Source organism: Lissotriton helveticus, chromosome 1_1 (genome assembly GCF_964261635.1).
Source record: "Lissotriton helveticus chromosome 1_1, aLisHel1.1, whole genome shotgun sequence".
Classification (NCBI taxonomy): Eukaryota; Metazoa; Chordata; class Amphibia; order Caudata; family Salamandridae; genus Lissotriton; species Lissotriton helveticus.
The window spans coordinates 850,007,076-850,024,919 of record NC_136057.1 but is presented as its reverse complement, the minus strand read 5'-3'; the positions used below and the strand labels follow the sequence as shown (position 1 = coordinate 850,024,919).

Genomic DNA, 17,844 nt, shown 5'->3' with positions numbered 1-17,844 from the left:
CCAGTTCTTTACAGTATTCCAGTACCAAATCATCAGATATGCTTATTATTTTGTATCCTGGCACCCATGCTTGCCGCATTGCTCTTCCCATCAGGATTTCATGGGGACTCAAGCCCGTGTTTCGATCTGGAATACTTCTGAGTCCCATCAAAACAAGAGGCAGAGTCTCTGCCCATTCATTCCAGCTGAGTTTATTCATACATCTTTCCTAATCTTTATATGATCGTTCCCATTATCTGTTCTACTACTCCAGAAGCCTCTGGGGGATATGCACAGTGTAGTTTTTGCGTGAATTTGAATGCTTCACAGATTTGACTTATTATTTCATTTTGGAAATGACTTCCTCTGTCAGATTCAATTAAGACTGGGAAACCGTAACGAGGTATGAGTTCCCTAAGTAATAATTTAGCTACTGTGATGCTGTCATTTCTACGTGCAGGGAATGCTTCCACCCATTTTGAAAACAGGCAGACAATGACAAGTAGGTATTTCATTCCTCGACAAGGGGGCAACTGAATGAAGTCGAGTTGTAATCTAATAAAAGGGCCTTCTGCCTTCCCAATTTTCCCTAGTTACACTATGGTTTTCTTTCCGGGGTTAAATTGTTGGCAGGTCAAACACCTCTGGCAGAGAGCCTCTGCAACGCTTCTGAACTTCGAATTGAACCACTAGACCCATCCCTATGGGCACTCCCTTCTTCACCTCAGTGGAAGAATGAGGGTTCCAACACTGATTTTGTTGTTTCAATATTTTGTCGATTTGTATTCTTTGTACTTATAGTATCATGTTATTTCATTTCATCATCATTATTTCTTGTTCTTTGGACATTTCAACATGCGACATTGTTATACATGGCCCAATGCATTTAGGGCATTTATCTCAGCCCTTCATCAGGGAACAACACTAAAACAATAGTGAAAATAAAATAATCAATAAAGTATATGGCGCAGCTTCATGATTGAACAGTATTGTTACATAACGTTTTTATATGTGCTCCTAAATGGGTGGTTTCGTGTGAACCCAGTGTGCGATCTTCCAACACCTATTAAACCTTAAAAAAAACAGTGAATTACAAAAAAAAGTGATAATTCACGTCTCACTTACATGTCGATTCCTATCGTGTTCTCATCTATCTCGAGATAATCAAGCTGAAGGAAAGAAACCAAACGTAAACCACCTTTCCATCTCTCCGTTTCCCTAATGTAAACTTCTCCCGCTCCTATGGTTTTTACCTTATTCAACTAACCTTATCTGTTGTAGCTTCAAGTCTGCTCAATATCTTCCGTACATGACCATTATATCCAAACGCCGGCGGCGTCTAAAACACTCTTCCCCTAACTACTATTTGAGATCAAGCTATTCCGGTCACATGACCTGGTAGAGCTAAACAACAGACTGTCTTTACCTCTTCTGTAGTTCAAAAGGCGCGATCGATTTCCAACAGTCATGCGACCATAAAAGTTAGCGCATGAACCATTCCTATTCTAATCTGAAACTACCATGAATTTCAAAGTTTCCAACACAAACTACATTCGAGAGAAGTGTGAATAAAAACAAAAACCCAAGGGTGAGGCTAGAACCCTTAATGTAAAAAATAAACCATTTATGTGTCTTAATGTGTGGAGCTACACGAGATGGGTTACCTATTCTGATGCGTTTTCGAGTAAGTGTTCATGAAGACATAATGGAAATAAACTATATTAGCAGTAATGGAATTAAATTAAATTAAATTGAAAATACATCGCAGTAGCTACATATTTGGGTCAAAGGAACATTCATAAGGTTCATAAGTAACATCATAGTTCAATCCGGTCGTTAAGACCGTGAGGTTTCTGTGTAGATAATTTCTGTATCCAGTAATTCTCCCTTTGCAGAAGAAATTTCGTGTTGTCTCTTCCTTCCACTTTCTCTACGGTTTCCAGTATCGTGAATTTCAGTTGTGATATATTGTGCTTTTCTTCCATAAAATGGACGGCAATTGTAGATTTCACATTTTTTAAGCGTATGTTTGATTTATGCTCCGTTAATCTGATTTTGATGCGCCTCTCAGTCTTACCAATGTATAATTTTCCGCACGGACATTTCAGTGCATATATAACATTCGCTGTGTCACAGGTAGCATTCACTCTTAATTTTTTTTCAAATCCTCTCATAGGATGGTTAATTTTGTTGCCCTTAATTATGTTGTTGCAATTGCCGCAGTTGAGGCAAGCTCTCGTGCCTTTGAATATTTCTGGTTTGCTTGGTTTATGTTTCAGTGTTTCACCTAAATTGCGTGCTCGTGTATACGCAAATATTGGAAGATTTTCAAATGCTTTGTTGAAGTCTGGTTCAAGGTTCAATATTTTCCAATGTTTTATGATAATTTTCCTGAATTTTGTGCTAGCTGTTGAGAATTTAGAAACTACTACCATCCTGGTTTGTTCCTTTTTCTTTGTGGTTTTAAGTAGTTCTCGTCTTTCCATTGTGTCTACTTTTTTTCTTGGCTGTTCTATGATGTTCTCCGGGTATCCTCTTTTCCTGAACCTGGTGGACATCTCATCTAGTCTTAATTGCATGGTATTCTCATTCGATGTTATTCTTTTTACTCTAGCCATCTGAGAGAAAGGAAGATATTTTTTTTAATTGGGTTCATGAAAGCTTGAAAAATGCAACATATTGTTCTTGTCCGTACTTTTGATGAATAGGATATTCATCAAAAGTACGGACAGTAACAATATGTTCCTGTCCTGTCCATGGTTTGGTACTGAATTCAGTCAAATCAATGCAATCATGAGCAAACTCTTCCCTCACCTCTTCTGCGAATGAGCTAGGTAGTAAGGTAGCTGGATTCAAGATGTTACATCGTTCAAGGGTCACGTTTCCTGCACCTACAAGGATTCTCTCATACTCGGCCGACTAGGGGTGGGATACTGGGTCTTTGTTCTTGTCAGTAAAATTACAACAGAATGTGGAACATACACAGTTACTGGATGTCCCATAACAATGGACTCACTCTGTTCAAGACTCATACATGTTGCAGCTACAGCTTTCAGACATCTAGGTAATCTAGCTGCTACTGGGTCCAATGTGGAAGAAAAGTAAGCCACTGGACGTGGAGTCAAACCATGAATTTGGGTCAGAACTGAAAGTGCACAATTGTCTTGTGTGTCACAGAACAGTGCAAAATCCTTCGAACAATCAGGCATTCCTAAAGCAGGAGCAGTACACAGACATTCTCGTAATTTTGTAAAAGCTGTCATGCTTTCGTCATCCCACTCTACAGGGTCACTTGCTCCTTTCTTTGTCATTTTTATCAATGGTTTTGCTAGGACTGCAAATCCCACAATCCACTGTCTACAGTACCCTACAACTCCAAGGAACATTCTGATTTCCTTCTGAGTATTTGGCAATTCCATGTTTCGGATTATCCTGATTCTTCCTGTGGTGACTTTTCTGATACCTCTCTCTATCTGGTGCCCCAGATATTTTACTGATGTGGTACAGAATTGCAATTTTTCTGGTGATACTTTATGCCCCCCTTCACCTAAATGGTTCAGCAAGGCAATTGTGTCAGTTACACAGTCTCTTCGAGTTTTAGACGCCACCAAGAGGTCGTCTATGTAATGCACCAAAACTGATTTTCCGGGCAATATTAGGGTTTCAAGGCACTTTTTCAGAATCTGATTAAAGATTGAGGGGCTTTCTGTGTACCCCTGAGGGACGCGATTCCAGACGTACACGTGACTGTCGAACTCAAATGAGAAAAGAAATGTGCTGTCTGGATGTAATGGAATTGAAAAGAATGCATGACATAAGTCAATGACGGTAAACCATCCAGCAATCCAGGGAATTTGGTATAGAATCACTGCAGGGTTTGGCACAACAGGACAACCAGGAACCACAATTTTGTTAACCTTGTGCAGGTCCTGTACTACCCTGTACTTACCACTAGGTTTCTTGATTCCAATTATGGGCGAATTACATGGGCTGCTCATCACTTCTTGTATGATTTTTGCTTCTAACAATCTTTTAATTTCAATGGCAACTCCTGCTTTTACTTCTGCACTCATCTTGTACTGTTTAATATTTGGGTATACTGCATTTTCTTTTATGGTTATTTTAATTGGGTCAACATTTTCCATTAATCCTACATCTTTTCCAGTAAAATCCCATACTTCTGGTTTCACTGTTTCTTGGAGCTCTTCAGGTAAGTCCTTTATTGTCAGTCTTTTAATTTCTGAGTCGGGTCTTGCTAACATTAATTTGTAAATTCCATCTTCGTCTGGGGTCTGAATTTCAACGCCATCTAGTGTGCAAAAGATAGTACAGTTCATTTTACACAACAAATCTCGTCCTAACAGGTTTACAGGACTGGAATCACAGACAACGAATCTATGCATTTCCTTAAAATTCCCAATTTTAATCTCCATAGGTTTTGTAACTGGGGTACTAATTAGCTGATTAGAAACGCCCACTACTTGTATCGCCTCTCCCGAGAGGGGTAGGTTTGGAACGTCTGCTGTTCTGACAGTAGAACGGATAGCACCAGTGTCCAACAGAAAGGTGACATCATTTCCTTCAACCTTTCCTTCAATGTATGGTCCAGACTGGTCCACCGGCAAGGAGGCACCAAGCACGCACTCCTCGTCCCCCCCCTCAGGCACCGTCAGTAGGTGTCATCACAGAGAAACGTGTCATTTAACAGAAATTGTGAAGTTGCTGCATTTTTATTTTCCCTTACTTCCCACACTTCGGTGTCTTCAGCCTGTTGTGCTTTGCTCCTATAATTTTGTCTAGGTGCACGAGGCAACTGATTCTGCTTTACCTGTTGCTGGGTCTTTCGTGGTTTCTCATTCTGCGTCTGTGGATTAAATAATTTATTTGAACATTACCATTCTGTACATGTGGACACTCGTCTCTCCAGTGACCTATCTGTCCACACCCGTGACAGGGGAACTTCTTTTTGGCCTCTTCTCTGCTCATTTTTACTCTGGGCTTTCCCCCACCCAGGGCCTTGGTTCTGTTTACTGGTCAATTTATTTAGCTGCTGTTCCTGTTGTTCCGCTAACTTTACCTGGGCCCACATGACCTTCTCCTTTAATGCTTTTCGTTTGTCTGCCATCTCATCCTCGCAATATTTAGCATATTTCAGGACCTCATCAATTGGTTTAGACTGCTAGCAAATTTTATTGTCTTTGATCCACGGAGAAATCTCAGGTCTTAATCCTAGCACGAATCTATAAATGAAGTGGGTCATGTCCTTCATCTCGATGTTGTCCAGACCACTGTACGTCTTGAACACCTGTAACAGTCGTTCATAATAGGAATGCACAGTTTCATCTCTATTCTGGGTAGTTCTGTCTATTCGGGTCCAATCAGTTTCCTTTGCAGGCACCTTTCCTTTGAGATGCAACATTACCTGGTTGTACTTTTTCATTACATCTGCTGAAGGTGCCCATGTATTTGGGTCTCTCGGATATTCCTCACTAGGCCAATCAATAGCAATTTTACATTCTGTCCACAAATCTACGGGAACTACAATGTCAAAGAACCCATCTAAATCTTTCCAGAGACACTTCTGGACCTTCACAAATCTCTCGACCTGTCTGTACCAATCTACAGGTTTCTCTCGTAATTTCGGAAAGTCATTGGTAAAGGACACAATATCCTGTCGGGTCCATGGAACATGCACATATTTTCCACCTGGCACTTCTCTCATAGGATATAATTTGTCTGCCTTATCTGCTTCTTTTAAGACATACTCAGAAGCCATCTGTTTTGATCTAATCTCCTCCATTTTCTTTGCCCACCTGGCTTTCCATTTTTCTAATTCTCCCCATTTTTGCAACAGGTTCAACAATTCTCTGATTTGTACCTTTTTCCCTGACACATTCATGTTTTCCAAATCTTTGTCGGAGAACTCTGCTCTGTAGGGTTTTTGCAATACTTTAGATTTACCAATATCTATCCCCATACTAGCCGCGGTGTCCATTAATTTCTCATGGAACACTCTGGTATTACGGGTGATACTTTTGCAAATAAACAGCAATTCTTCCTCAGTAAAGGTATTCAGTCTGTCTAACCCCACATTTCCAGCCATTAGTTCTTCCAACTCTACTCTTAATTTGTAAATATCTAATGGTTTCAACTGAGGATTTTGTTTCTCTAATTTTCGGCTCCATCTTTCAATTTCTTCAGGAGTCACTACTGTGGCACTTCTGGTACCAGAAGCTGACTCAATCTGCACCTCTCCTGAATTGAAAGGAGTGTTTTTCATCCGTGAACCCCCTTCTGGTTCCCTTATCGGTAAATCCATCAAGGAAATCACAGATTCACATTCACTTGCCTGATCATCTACAATTAAGGGCTCTTTTCTCGGCTGTACTACAGATGGGGTAACAAGTAGAGTTTTGGGACTTCCCTGTTTATCCCCGTACAAAGGAACAACTGGTCCAATAGTCACTGGAATTGTTAAGGCTTCAGGACTCTTATTCAGTTGGTAGATTTTCTGAATTAATTCTGTTCTTTGTTTAGCTATAGCCTCTCGTTCTCTCTCTTGTACCACTCTTTCTAGGCTTGTTTCATGCACTATTTGCGGAGTTAGGGTAGGAATATAATTCGGGGCAGTTGGATGCGTCATACTTGGTCCTTCGCCATAATTAGGTTTTAGGAAGGGGTTTCCTGTACTCAAAGGTCTTGCCTCCTCCCGATAAGGAGGTCGTAGACAGGTGTCTGTCGCATCTAAGGATCTTGATCCCTCCTGGTAAGCTGGTCTTAAGCAGGTATCTCCTACACTTGAGGATCTGGGTCCTTCATTATAAGGGGGTGGATTTTTCATTAATAATTCCTCCAAATAATCATCATCTGAATCCCCACAGATCATCAAATGCTTTGTTTTCTCTGTCTTTTTCTCTCCCAGGGGTGCTTCTAGGGCTATTACAGGGTACAATCCTTCTACCATCATATCCTGTCTCCATTTCGTCATTCTGTTTTCTCAGGTCTCTTTATTTACCTTTGGATACCATTTTGTCAACCCCTTGTCCATTCTGGGCCTGTCTCGCTCAAAAGCCTCTATCTCCCATTCTTCTAAGGCTTCATATTGCGTTAGTCTGGGTCTTGGATGCAAATCATTCATTCGGGTCCTCAAATTGAACAGAATCCTGCTATTAAATGTACCATCTAACGGAAATGCCAAAATCCCGTCATCTTTAGTATATTCTACCCAATTTTCCAACCACACGCAAGCATGGTAGCCCCTGTCAAACATCATAAATGATGCGGGAGTATTAGGTGGTGGAATGACAACTCCTTCTCTAGTTTTGATAGGTTTGTCTTTCTTGAAATAATTCTTCACCTTGTTTACTAAGGTCATTTTCCTCTTATTTCCGTACATGACGCTTTTACGACCTTTCCACTGATCTTTTCCAAACCCTAGATATCTTGGATCAGGTCTAGTTTCTGGATTATATGTATGCCACATATACTTTTCCGCAAGTTACTTTGTTTACAAAAATCACCTCCAATCCAAATGCGTCTCTTATTTTTCTGCAACCAACCAAATGCGCGATTTCAAAATAATTCAACCAATGGGTGCGCGGCGTTTCTCGCAAACGAGTTCTCACGCGCCTGTGTTCACCCCTCCTTTACAATTCCGCCTCAGCTATACGCCCGCTGTCTCTACCAATACCAGCGCGGCACTGAGTGACGTCAGCGCAGCTCCGCAACTGACTTCCTCCTTCATAAGGTAAGAAACAACTTCGATTTCTACCTTTTAAAGTGCAAGTGCTCTGTTTAATTTACAACAAAAACACATTCGCCACTGTACTCGAGTGTCTAGAAAGAAAAGATTTGTTTCACTGCAAGTAAACTTCTTCTATTTACTTTTCAAATACTACGAGTAGATCCCTTCTGCCTACTCTTCACACAAGCATTTGTGAACCTGCTACTCCTTCGACTCATCCACTTTGGGATATATACTAAGCCAAAAGTTTCACTAGTGAACTCCTTTGCTATCAATCAAGCTTAGACGAACCTGCTACTCCTTCCGTGTGACCCTTACTAGGTTATATCACAACAGAAGTTTTGCCAGCGAACTCTTTGCTACCATTTATTCAAACATTTATTCAGAAAACCCTAATTAGTGCTTCCAGTTCTGCCTAACCTGCACCAATTTTCCTTGAGCAAGTGACCTCACTGCGACATGGATTCTCCTCACCACCCGCTATTCTCCCCAGGGGATTCCAGACAAACATATAACAATCTTTAACCAGTTATTAGTACATTTATCAATATAGCTGCAAGAAAAACAATTTAAAACATTTCATAATTTCTCAAAGCAATAAAACAACAATTGTACATTCGATCGATTTCGCAGCAACATTTTTCACAATTAGCAGCAAATAACCTACCTACCTATCCTAGCTAGTCCTACCTACCTTTAACTAGTCCCTAACCATCACCTCTGCTACCAGAAAATTACTGATAGAGCGTGCAGGTCACCCAACTCTAATTTTATCATATACGTATTGGGCCCATAAATTCAATTCACCATATTTATTAATCGGGTAACCTTACACCCTACTACCAGTAACCCTGTTCCTTCCCATTATATTTCCAATGTACCCGACTTACCACTCCACTGCTATAGGTACCTAATGACCACAATGGATCAGGGAGCTAGCTGTAAAAGAAAGGCAGACACCAAAAATACCAATCTCATTTATATTCTTTGCACTCCTGTAATAACCACATACTCAGGAAGTTTTAAAGCCTTTATCTAAAGTTCAACGGATACAGAAATAATCAGGTGCACAGCAAGTAAACTGTCAATAACTAAGATTATAAAGAGCACATATCCATATAGGAAGTAAATAAGACCAACCATTTATGAGTCTAAAGGGAAGGTAAGAACGGGGAACATGCTAGTAAGAATTTTCAGGAATTTAGACTTGACGTGAAGTAACTAAAGGACAGGGAAAAATAAGGAACATGCTAGAATGTTATGGTTTATATACCCCTCAAAGTGGGCAAAGCACGAGAATTTGTAACATGTAACTTTAGGGAAGGTAAAAATGGAACACGCTAATATTCCAGAGAAATCATTTCATTTAGCTAAAGGAAAGTAAGAAAAAGGAACATCTATAGTTCATGAATTGAATGCAGGAACGTACTTAAAGGATGTGGAAAAATTGGAACAGGCTAGTATAACAACTATAATGTATGACTTTTTCATTTATCAGTGCAAAAGGAAAGCATGGAAAATCAATATGCAAGAACACGTCTTTATTAAAGCAAAGAAAAGAATGAAGGATGCAGAATAGGTTCCCCAGCACTATATTTACCTAGAACGGTGTGAAGACCAACCCTGGCCACGGGTCAGTTTAGGACAGGAGAAAGGACCCCAAGGAAAGACGGTCGCCAGTAGGCCAGCAGGTGCAGAATGGACACCCCAGGACAGGAAGACCAGATTAGGATCAGGACAGGACCATCAAGGAAAGACCAGCACCCGCAGTTCGGTAGCAACGCCTGCGCTACACCCTCTCTGCAGCTATCAGTCAAAACCCCGATTGGGTTATCAAATTCCCCAGCAAAGTGGTTCGCCAGCACTTAAGGTTCTCAAAAAAACCCCGCTTGGGTCTATGGAAATTACGGACAGAGTGCTCCGCAGCTCTCTGTATTAGTCACCTATTGAGTGCGTTGGGTCAGTGACAGGTCAGCTATTGGGACAAGTCGGACAATTTCTCTAGCTAAACCTAGGCTAGTTATACTGTGTTTGGGTCAGTGTACCACCCCCCAAATGTTGCAAGTGTAAGAATCCCCAATTTCGATTGGTCCTCAGGTAGGACAGGTCAACACACCAACCAGGATTTGACTTCTACAAGTCCCAATTTGCATCTTTTGGGACCGCCTATTGAATTTGGGGTTCCCATGACATGTGCTCTTCTCCTAACAATGGATAATACAATTTAATATACAATTGTTACAAATGCAGTACAGTTCAGCTTCGTCCTGCTGGGTCACAGGTCGGTTCGCATGAGCATCTTGACTGTGGCTGCCAGCTGGCTGGGTTCCACTGGTACAAGGTTTTCTTCCCTCTGCCAGGGTGACATGCGCAGTAGGGACTTCTAAGATGGGGTTTCATACACCTCCCCGGCCCATAAGACTCACCACATGAAAAGTAAAGGAAAACAATTTAGAACATAGAAATAAATGAATACACTGTATACCAGGAATCCCTATATGACTCCCCTTACTTTATATTAACTATAGCATTAATGTTAGTGCAAGACGAACAGCAGTGCAAAAAGCTGCAGGCAAGCTTCGGCATGTGAGAACACAAAGCAGCCATTTTGAAGCTAGTGCGCAAGCGCAAAGATTTCCCACCAGAACTGCGAGTACATCACGTCACGTGAGTGTGACCGACACACGCGCAGACGAAATTCCCGCTTAGCAGCAGCCATTTTAGTGGCAAGCGTTTTAGGATAAGTAAACACATAGGCAAGCGTTACTGGGACACCCCGTGTAATGTAAAATGTGCAATATTAGTAACACGAACAGATTGATTACATTTCATTAATGTTATTTTAGGTTCTTGATCCAAGCAAGTCGCTTTACGTGCGAATCCTTGCTCCATCAAAGGCAAGACCCGAAGTTGATTTCATGAATAATTTTTTGGGCAGGTGTGTTCTGGGAAATGTAGTCATGGATTAAGTGTGTTTGGTAGATGGAATGCATGTAAGGAGCACTGGAGTTACAGTTTTGACTGCAACCTTGCTACTTCGGACATCTCATTGATCCCTGTATGTACTGTCAAATAAAAAAAAAAAAGGTATGCTTCTTTTTTTAATAACAAACTTTCATCTGGGAAAAGCCAACCTTGATAACTTAGGGAGAAGGCTTTATTAAGTCCCCTCCCCAGTCACCCTTAACTTGATTCATATGATCCCCAGAGCTGTGGATACAGTCAGGCGAATGTACAGTGGTTTGCAAGTTTTGACTTGCTACTCCGCCTTTTTACTACCTTTGATTTTTCCTTTAATTACCTTTGTGTGTCTATTTACATGCTTATGAATCACTGATGTATTATACACATTTGTATTGACTGTTTATATGTGTTTTTGTTTATTTAATCCACATGTTGAAAATGTCACTATTTTGTGTTGTTCTCAATGTTTGACATCATTTGAATGTATGGAATAATCGAAAACATTGTGAAATAAATCCCACAAGCCTATGAATTGATTCCACTGGCTCGATTTTTGATTAAGCTCTAAATAGTAGCTTCTGGATACTTTTGAGTATATAACCATTGGTAGTCCCATACAGTTAGCTTAGGACCCAAGCCTTCTTTAGGTTTCAAACTCTAAATCAGGCCCTAAGTCGGCTCACAGCCTACAGGAGCATGAAAAATGCTTCCGCCCGCTGCAAGCGGACCTTTCATCTGTTTCACAGCGGACATGAAAACAGATGAACAAATTGCTCGCTTGCAGGTAGCAGCATTTTTAGTTGTTCCCTGCTGGTGGAAGTAATGCCGGTGGAGGCAGAGAACTAGCTGGAACTGCTGGGGCATTGGGGCTCCCCTCGTAGCCTCCAACAAAGAAGAGGGTGCCCCGGGTGGACTCCAGGACACCCACCATTTACTGGCCGGGGGATAGGGGTTTCCGGGGGGAATAGTGGCCAGAGGAGGGGGCCTGCGTGACCCCCCTCCCTCTCCAGACAGTGGCCAGGCCCCCAATTATTAAAAAATGAGGCCCCGGGATTGGGGTCCTTCGGGCCACTATTGGCCGTGGGAGAGAGACTATGTGCCCCCCCATCCCTTATAAATAGGGCTGTGCCACAGGAGATGTGGTCCCGGGGCCAGAAATCGTCCTGTGGAGGGGGACTGGATGCCTCCTCCCTATTTATAATAAGGCCACTTCCCTGTGTGATGGGGTCCCCTGGGGTGGAATATGGCCCGGGGAAGGTGGCCATGTGTCCCCCTCCCCCTTCTAAATACGGCTGTGCCCTGAAAGATAGGGTCCCAGGGGCCAGAAATATGGCCCAGGGAGGAGGGGCCACGTACTGCCTCCCAAAACAATTTGGTAGGCCATGGGGTTTGGGGTGCCTGGGGCTGAAAGTGGCCCTGTGAGGGGAGCTGTGTGCTCCACTCCCAGCTTGGCTGCCTTTGGGGTGGTTAGCAACAACCCCCTGCTGTGTTAAACCAAATAGAAAATCACTGAAAAGATTACAGGTACGTTATAGTTAGGAAATAGAATTGAACAAAACATAGAAATTCACTACAATAACATGGGTTACATAGAGGTTATAGTTAGATTCAGAATTTGCCCACACAAAACCATAGAAATTAGTTAGTTCTCGCAAATAACTATAACTTGTACCCTGATGTAACTATAACTCACCCCCTCTTCATACACTCCTAATTACCCCACATATAACATCACTTTTTATGAAATAATATTTTTCACTGCAGCATTCGCAGTAAAATTTTTGATGGCAAAATTGTGCATTTCGGGGGTGCAAGTTGTAGTTACCAAGAGTAGGTAGGTCGAGAAAGTTTGTCGTTCTGCAAACTGGGTCGTGGTTCTAAAAAGTTTGGGAAGCACTGTTCTATAAAGGTTAGGAGGCACTAGTCTAAAGAGGACTCGGATGAAATTCATATACGTAAGCTTCAGCCGCAACATTTTGCCATGGTTTGAAAAAACACCTGAAAGACGTGCAGTCTTTAGTGGCTAATCGATCAACTATCACTAATAAATTAATCAATCTAGTTTTACAAATAAACAGTCAGCAAAAAGAACCCAGTCTGGAAAGAAGAATGACGTCACACAGTTGGATCTCGGGCTTCTGTGGAATTCTCTTCAGCGACAACTTCGTGAAAACTGATGTAAATTAGGAATGTGCACAAGTCTTTCTCACAGAAAGAAAAGACTAGGATGAAGGGTGTATGGTTTGAAAGCAGGACACTTTGTAAGGAAGTACTTTCAGCTGAAGGGAAACAATAATGTCTGACTTTAATTGGCAGACCAGAGTCAGGCAATTTAAATATCCAATTCTGTGCTGAAAGTAGAGCCCATTTTTGCTGTGCAGCACATTGGCAACTCCATCAGGACCTCTTGATTGTTGGGCATTATTGAATTCAGGGCAGCAGGTTGTTTTTTGGACGAAGTTCATGATATACCCGCTCAAAGGAAGAAGAAGCCCAAACCCACCAAAAGGAATGTATGGCACTCTCTTAACATCGGGAAAATTCTGTGAAGAAACCAAGAATTTGTTAATGGCAACAGACTTGGGTGATTGTATATTATTCTAGGAAAGCCATGGCTTTTACAACACAACCCCTTGGTTGACTGGATTTCATATAGTGTACAGTACACTTAGAGTTAATGCAAGGATTATTGTTTCCCAAAAGAATCGTGAATCAATTCTGAATGCAATAGAAGGGGAAAGCAAAATCCCAAAATTCTACTCTGACTTCCAAGGTGTGTTCAGTGAAAACAGTGCTCACACCTTACCTCCCCAGAAGTGATATGATTGCTCTGTGAGCAAATTTTCGATACAAAGGTCCCACACATTTTGGTTTATCCATTAAAAAGAAAGGAGGATGAACATCCTAATGAGAATTTAGCTAAAGGTGTCATTAGACCACCTTCTTCCGCAACAGGTGCACCTATATTTTTTGCGTCAAAAACAAATAGTGATTTGAGACCGTGTGTGGACTTTTGCAAACTGAATGCGATCAGTGTGAGGCATTAATACCCATTACTATTGATCTCTGTCTTATCGGACCAGGCTCACTCTGCAAAAGTATTCACTAAAGTAGACTGACTTGTAATGTAATCATGGGGTAATACGAAGCGGGAGTTGAATGGAAGTCTGCTTTCACTGCTAGATAGACGCATTTAGATTATCTAGTTATGCCATTTTGCTTGTACAGGACTCTTGCCTTTTATCAATGCTTTTTTATAAAAGCTTGATAAAAGCTTGATTAGGTTATTGCATCTTCCAGGAAATATGGGATACATGTGTGTTTGTATAAATATATGATATTGTGATCCCTTCTTAGGTTTTGGAAGAGCATAGGCATAATGTTTCGGAGGTTCTCGGTAGACTACGGGCCCAATCTTCCTATTCCAAATTAGACAAATACATCTTTGACACAGTATCCTGAACATTTCTAAGCTTCATACTATCAGATCAAGGTATTAATATGTATCCCCACAATGTTTTGGCAGTGGTAGAATGGCCCTAGCCACACATGAAGATTTCTGTTTACAAAATAAATCTTCACTAGTTGCAGCACTTTTTCTATACCTGTGCTTCACTTTGTTAAACCTGGGTATTGAAAGCTCTTCCAACATCTTCCTAATGTTGTTGTCATTCTGTTGGATCACAGGGATATTGGTAAACAAAAGTAACTGTTCAAATGTAGTAAGCTGTCTAGACTAAACCATCTAAAGGTGATGAAGATTTCACTGTTGGCCTAAATTGTGCCATTGGCACATTTGTGCTTTGTGGCAAGAAAACCTTTGGTCGTTTTCCATACACAGAGAGGCCCGTATTTTGGTGTTTCTTTCATTAAACGATTGCTAATATATTTAAAATAGTCGGCATGTTACATTAGCACATATATATGAATTGTTTTAAATGTGCACATTTAGTGTGGTTCTCTGCAATCTTTGTTTCATAAAATTGCCTTCTAAGTTTCTTAAAGGGAGTTTTATCAGTATATAATAGTTTAAATTGACATAAATATGCAATGATATTTTCAGAATAATTGTCAAAATGTAGAGCATGTAATTTCTACCACCAACTGAAAGATAAAAATGAAATGTGAAGTTAGTCATGGTGCATAAGATCTTTATGGAAACACTGCTTATTAAGAGTGAGATCATTATGTAGAATAATGAATTGCGTACTTGGAGTGTGAGTGAGCATTATTGCCATGCTATTTTGAATTCATATACAATTGAAAGCGCGAGGCATAGAGGATCAGACATTATTTAAGATCGCACAGTCAAAGATATTTATCTGCAGGTAAAGTCATAGTTTGCTTCTTAGTTCCTTCAATAAAATCTATTGTGTTTAAATGAGCTGAACATATTAAGGGATTTGCTTTCTAAAAAATAAATGATGTCATTGAAATTACTAATTGCAAACAGCAGCAGCAGTTAAAATTGCGAGAAGACAGTCCTTTATATCCATTTTGAATTAATGTTGATAATGCTTTTCAGGTGGCTCACATGACAAAAAGTGAAATATATCTCCAGGATACAGCCTTCATTGGGCCAGGACTTCTGTTTCTGAACCAGTACTTCAATGGTTTTATCAATGAGTATATTGTTCTATGGGTGGCACTGGTAAGCCTTGTACACTTTTCTTTCCGGTTCAAATTTTACCACGTTTTGTAACAATGCTGATATATGTTAATGGACTATGTGCATTCGTTACAAATTTAGGAGGTATGATTATCTGCCCTGTGAACCAGTAGCAAGCAGCTTCCACTTCTCAAATTGATGCAACTTTGCAAATCGTTCTACACTCTTAGCAGCAGTCTACTTTTTTCAGTTTAACAATTTTGTTGAGTTTTTCCTTGAGTTATCAGCATCAAAAAGTTCGGTAAAATTGTAAGATAACAATAGTAATATGAAAAACAAGTTGTAATTTTGTTAAGTAAATTACGAAATTTAAACGTGTATAAAAAGTATTCCCAAAGTGTTTAATAAACAGAATAATTAAAATATTCAATATGAAGAGTTTACAACCATTACCACAGAAAGATCCTCTTGAAGAAAGAACATAACCAAAGAATGAAAAAGAGAGAAAGGTAGAGAAAACAGAAACGGAAAAGTGGAAACTGGATCAAACTTCAAACATTTTTATTGAAAGAAGGTTAATAGAAATGTACCCGATGCAAATATGAAAGGGAGAAATTATGAATTAAATATTTCATGGAGGATTAAAATATGGTCCTTGAGACAATAAGGGTTGAACACAGGTAGCTTTTAATTTTAAGAAATGGTAAATAGCAGTCATAAAATCTCCTTTAATGAGATTTTGTGTGAAAAAGCAAGCATTTTATCAGTTCTGTGATCTGTACAGATACAATTCCAGTCGACCACTTTTGAAAAGTCCTATTAACATTAGGTGATTTGCTCAATAACAATGGTTACGGAGATCCGGTATTCTAGTATAGAACCGAAAAATACATTTGGTAAAGCGAGAGGCAAATGTACGAATAGCATAGAGCTGTGGGTTCACTTATTGATGAAAAACACCAAAAGGCCAGGATGGCATAATGAGAAGTGGCTATAGCAACCTAGTTACTGATAATCCACCTCAAATGTTTTGACCAAGCATACTTTACGCAACAAACTATGGTGCTTTGGACAGATTGACTCCTCTAAATGCCTACGATGTGGTGAACATCCAAGAGATATCCTTCCCGCAGTATTGCAGGATTGGACCCTTCTGGTAGGAGCGGCTACGAGATGGGTTCTGAATGAAGATCCCAAATTAATCCTGCTACAAATATCCTCTGACCTAAATACAAATAGACACAATTTAGCACTATTGAACAATGGTTTGTATGGACGAAGGGTATGGGTCACTGCACAACCATGGAGAGCCCCAATTATAAATTATCAGATTAACCTCAAAAGCACACTAAAATATGGGGAGATTGGATAACGCACAACATATCAAAAGTGATGGTGACATCTCAACATATCAGATCTAGCTTTTCACAGAGTTAGCAAAATGCTGCCTTAAATTTACACTGCTTTGTTTGTAGAAAATAAATGATGTTTCTTTAAGATGCCTGACTTCTAAATGTGGTGTGTCTTAATGCTATTGTAATACTTTAAATATCATATGAATACCACATGTATTACATGCAAATAACCTGGTTACATTAAGAAAAATAAATATATATAATTAAGGCTTCTATTTTTGCTAATCTTTACAGATAAATACAAACTCAGAGCTAGGTTATAGAAACTGTCAACGTTATCACAAGAAAACAGCATATGACAGAGGTCCCCTTTGTTTTCATGACCAACATAAATCATCTGCAGCATTAGAAATGCTATGTAATTTAACTAATGTATATGCTACGAATGGAAAGTAAGTTATTGTGGTGGCTTTGGAATTTCTATACATCTTAGCCAGTACTTCATTCCACAAATCATTGGACTGGCATACTGATGAGATTGCCTCCTTCTGCATTTCAGTTGGAGATTAAGGTGCTTATTTGGGGTTCCTGGGAGCTGGAGGAGCACAGTCATATGGCATTTCTCCATAATGGTATTCTGCTCACCTCGCCAAAATTGCAGTTTCCTCACACCATTTAGAGCCAGTAAAACCACTGGCAGAACCTTTGCTGTCAGTTACCCTTGACCTAGCAGTCCGCCAACTAAAAGACCGCTCGCTGGGTCAGAGTAACGGCCATTCAACTCTATTAAGAGAGGAAAGCTGTCACTTATTTTTCCTGCCGTGTTCACCATACCAGCAAGGATAATGATTAATGGCCACTATGCACAGAGTAAAAGCTCCCTTCAGGTGGGGGTGGGGGATTATTGTTTTTTTGTTTTCAAGAAACAAACTCACAATTTATAGATTGCTTTTTAAAAGAAAAATGTTTTCCAAGGGAGTACTTTAAACTTGGCGCCTGCTGAGCGTGGGAAGCAGAGATCATACAATCCACTCCCCCTGGTGAAGATGGCAAGCCACCTCCCAAGGGCCTAAATAAGCTCCTTAGATCTTGAGGTTACACAGTGGTGAAGTTCCTTGGAAATAAAAGCAGCTTTCACAATATTCCATTCTCAAAATAAAAAACACGTAGAGGTAAAACAAAAACATGAAGTT

General features: G+C 40.2%; 1 protein-coding gene across 2 annotated transcripts in view; it reads left to right on the top strand.

Moving 5' to 3' along the window:
• CHPT1 (choline phosphotransferase 1) overlaps positions 1-17,844 on the top strand; it is a 448,829-nt gene that overhangs the window by 272,172 nt on the left and 158,813 nt on the right. For both annotated transcript variants that reach the window (XM_078675086.1, XM_078675079.1), the window contains exon 7: positions 15,213-15,338. In XM_078675086.1, the coding sequence (XP_078531212.1) occupies positions 15,213-15,338 (126 nt within the window). The remainder of the gene's footprint in view (positions 1-15,212; positions 15,339-17,844) is intronic.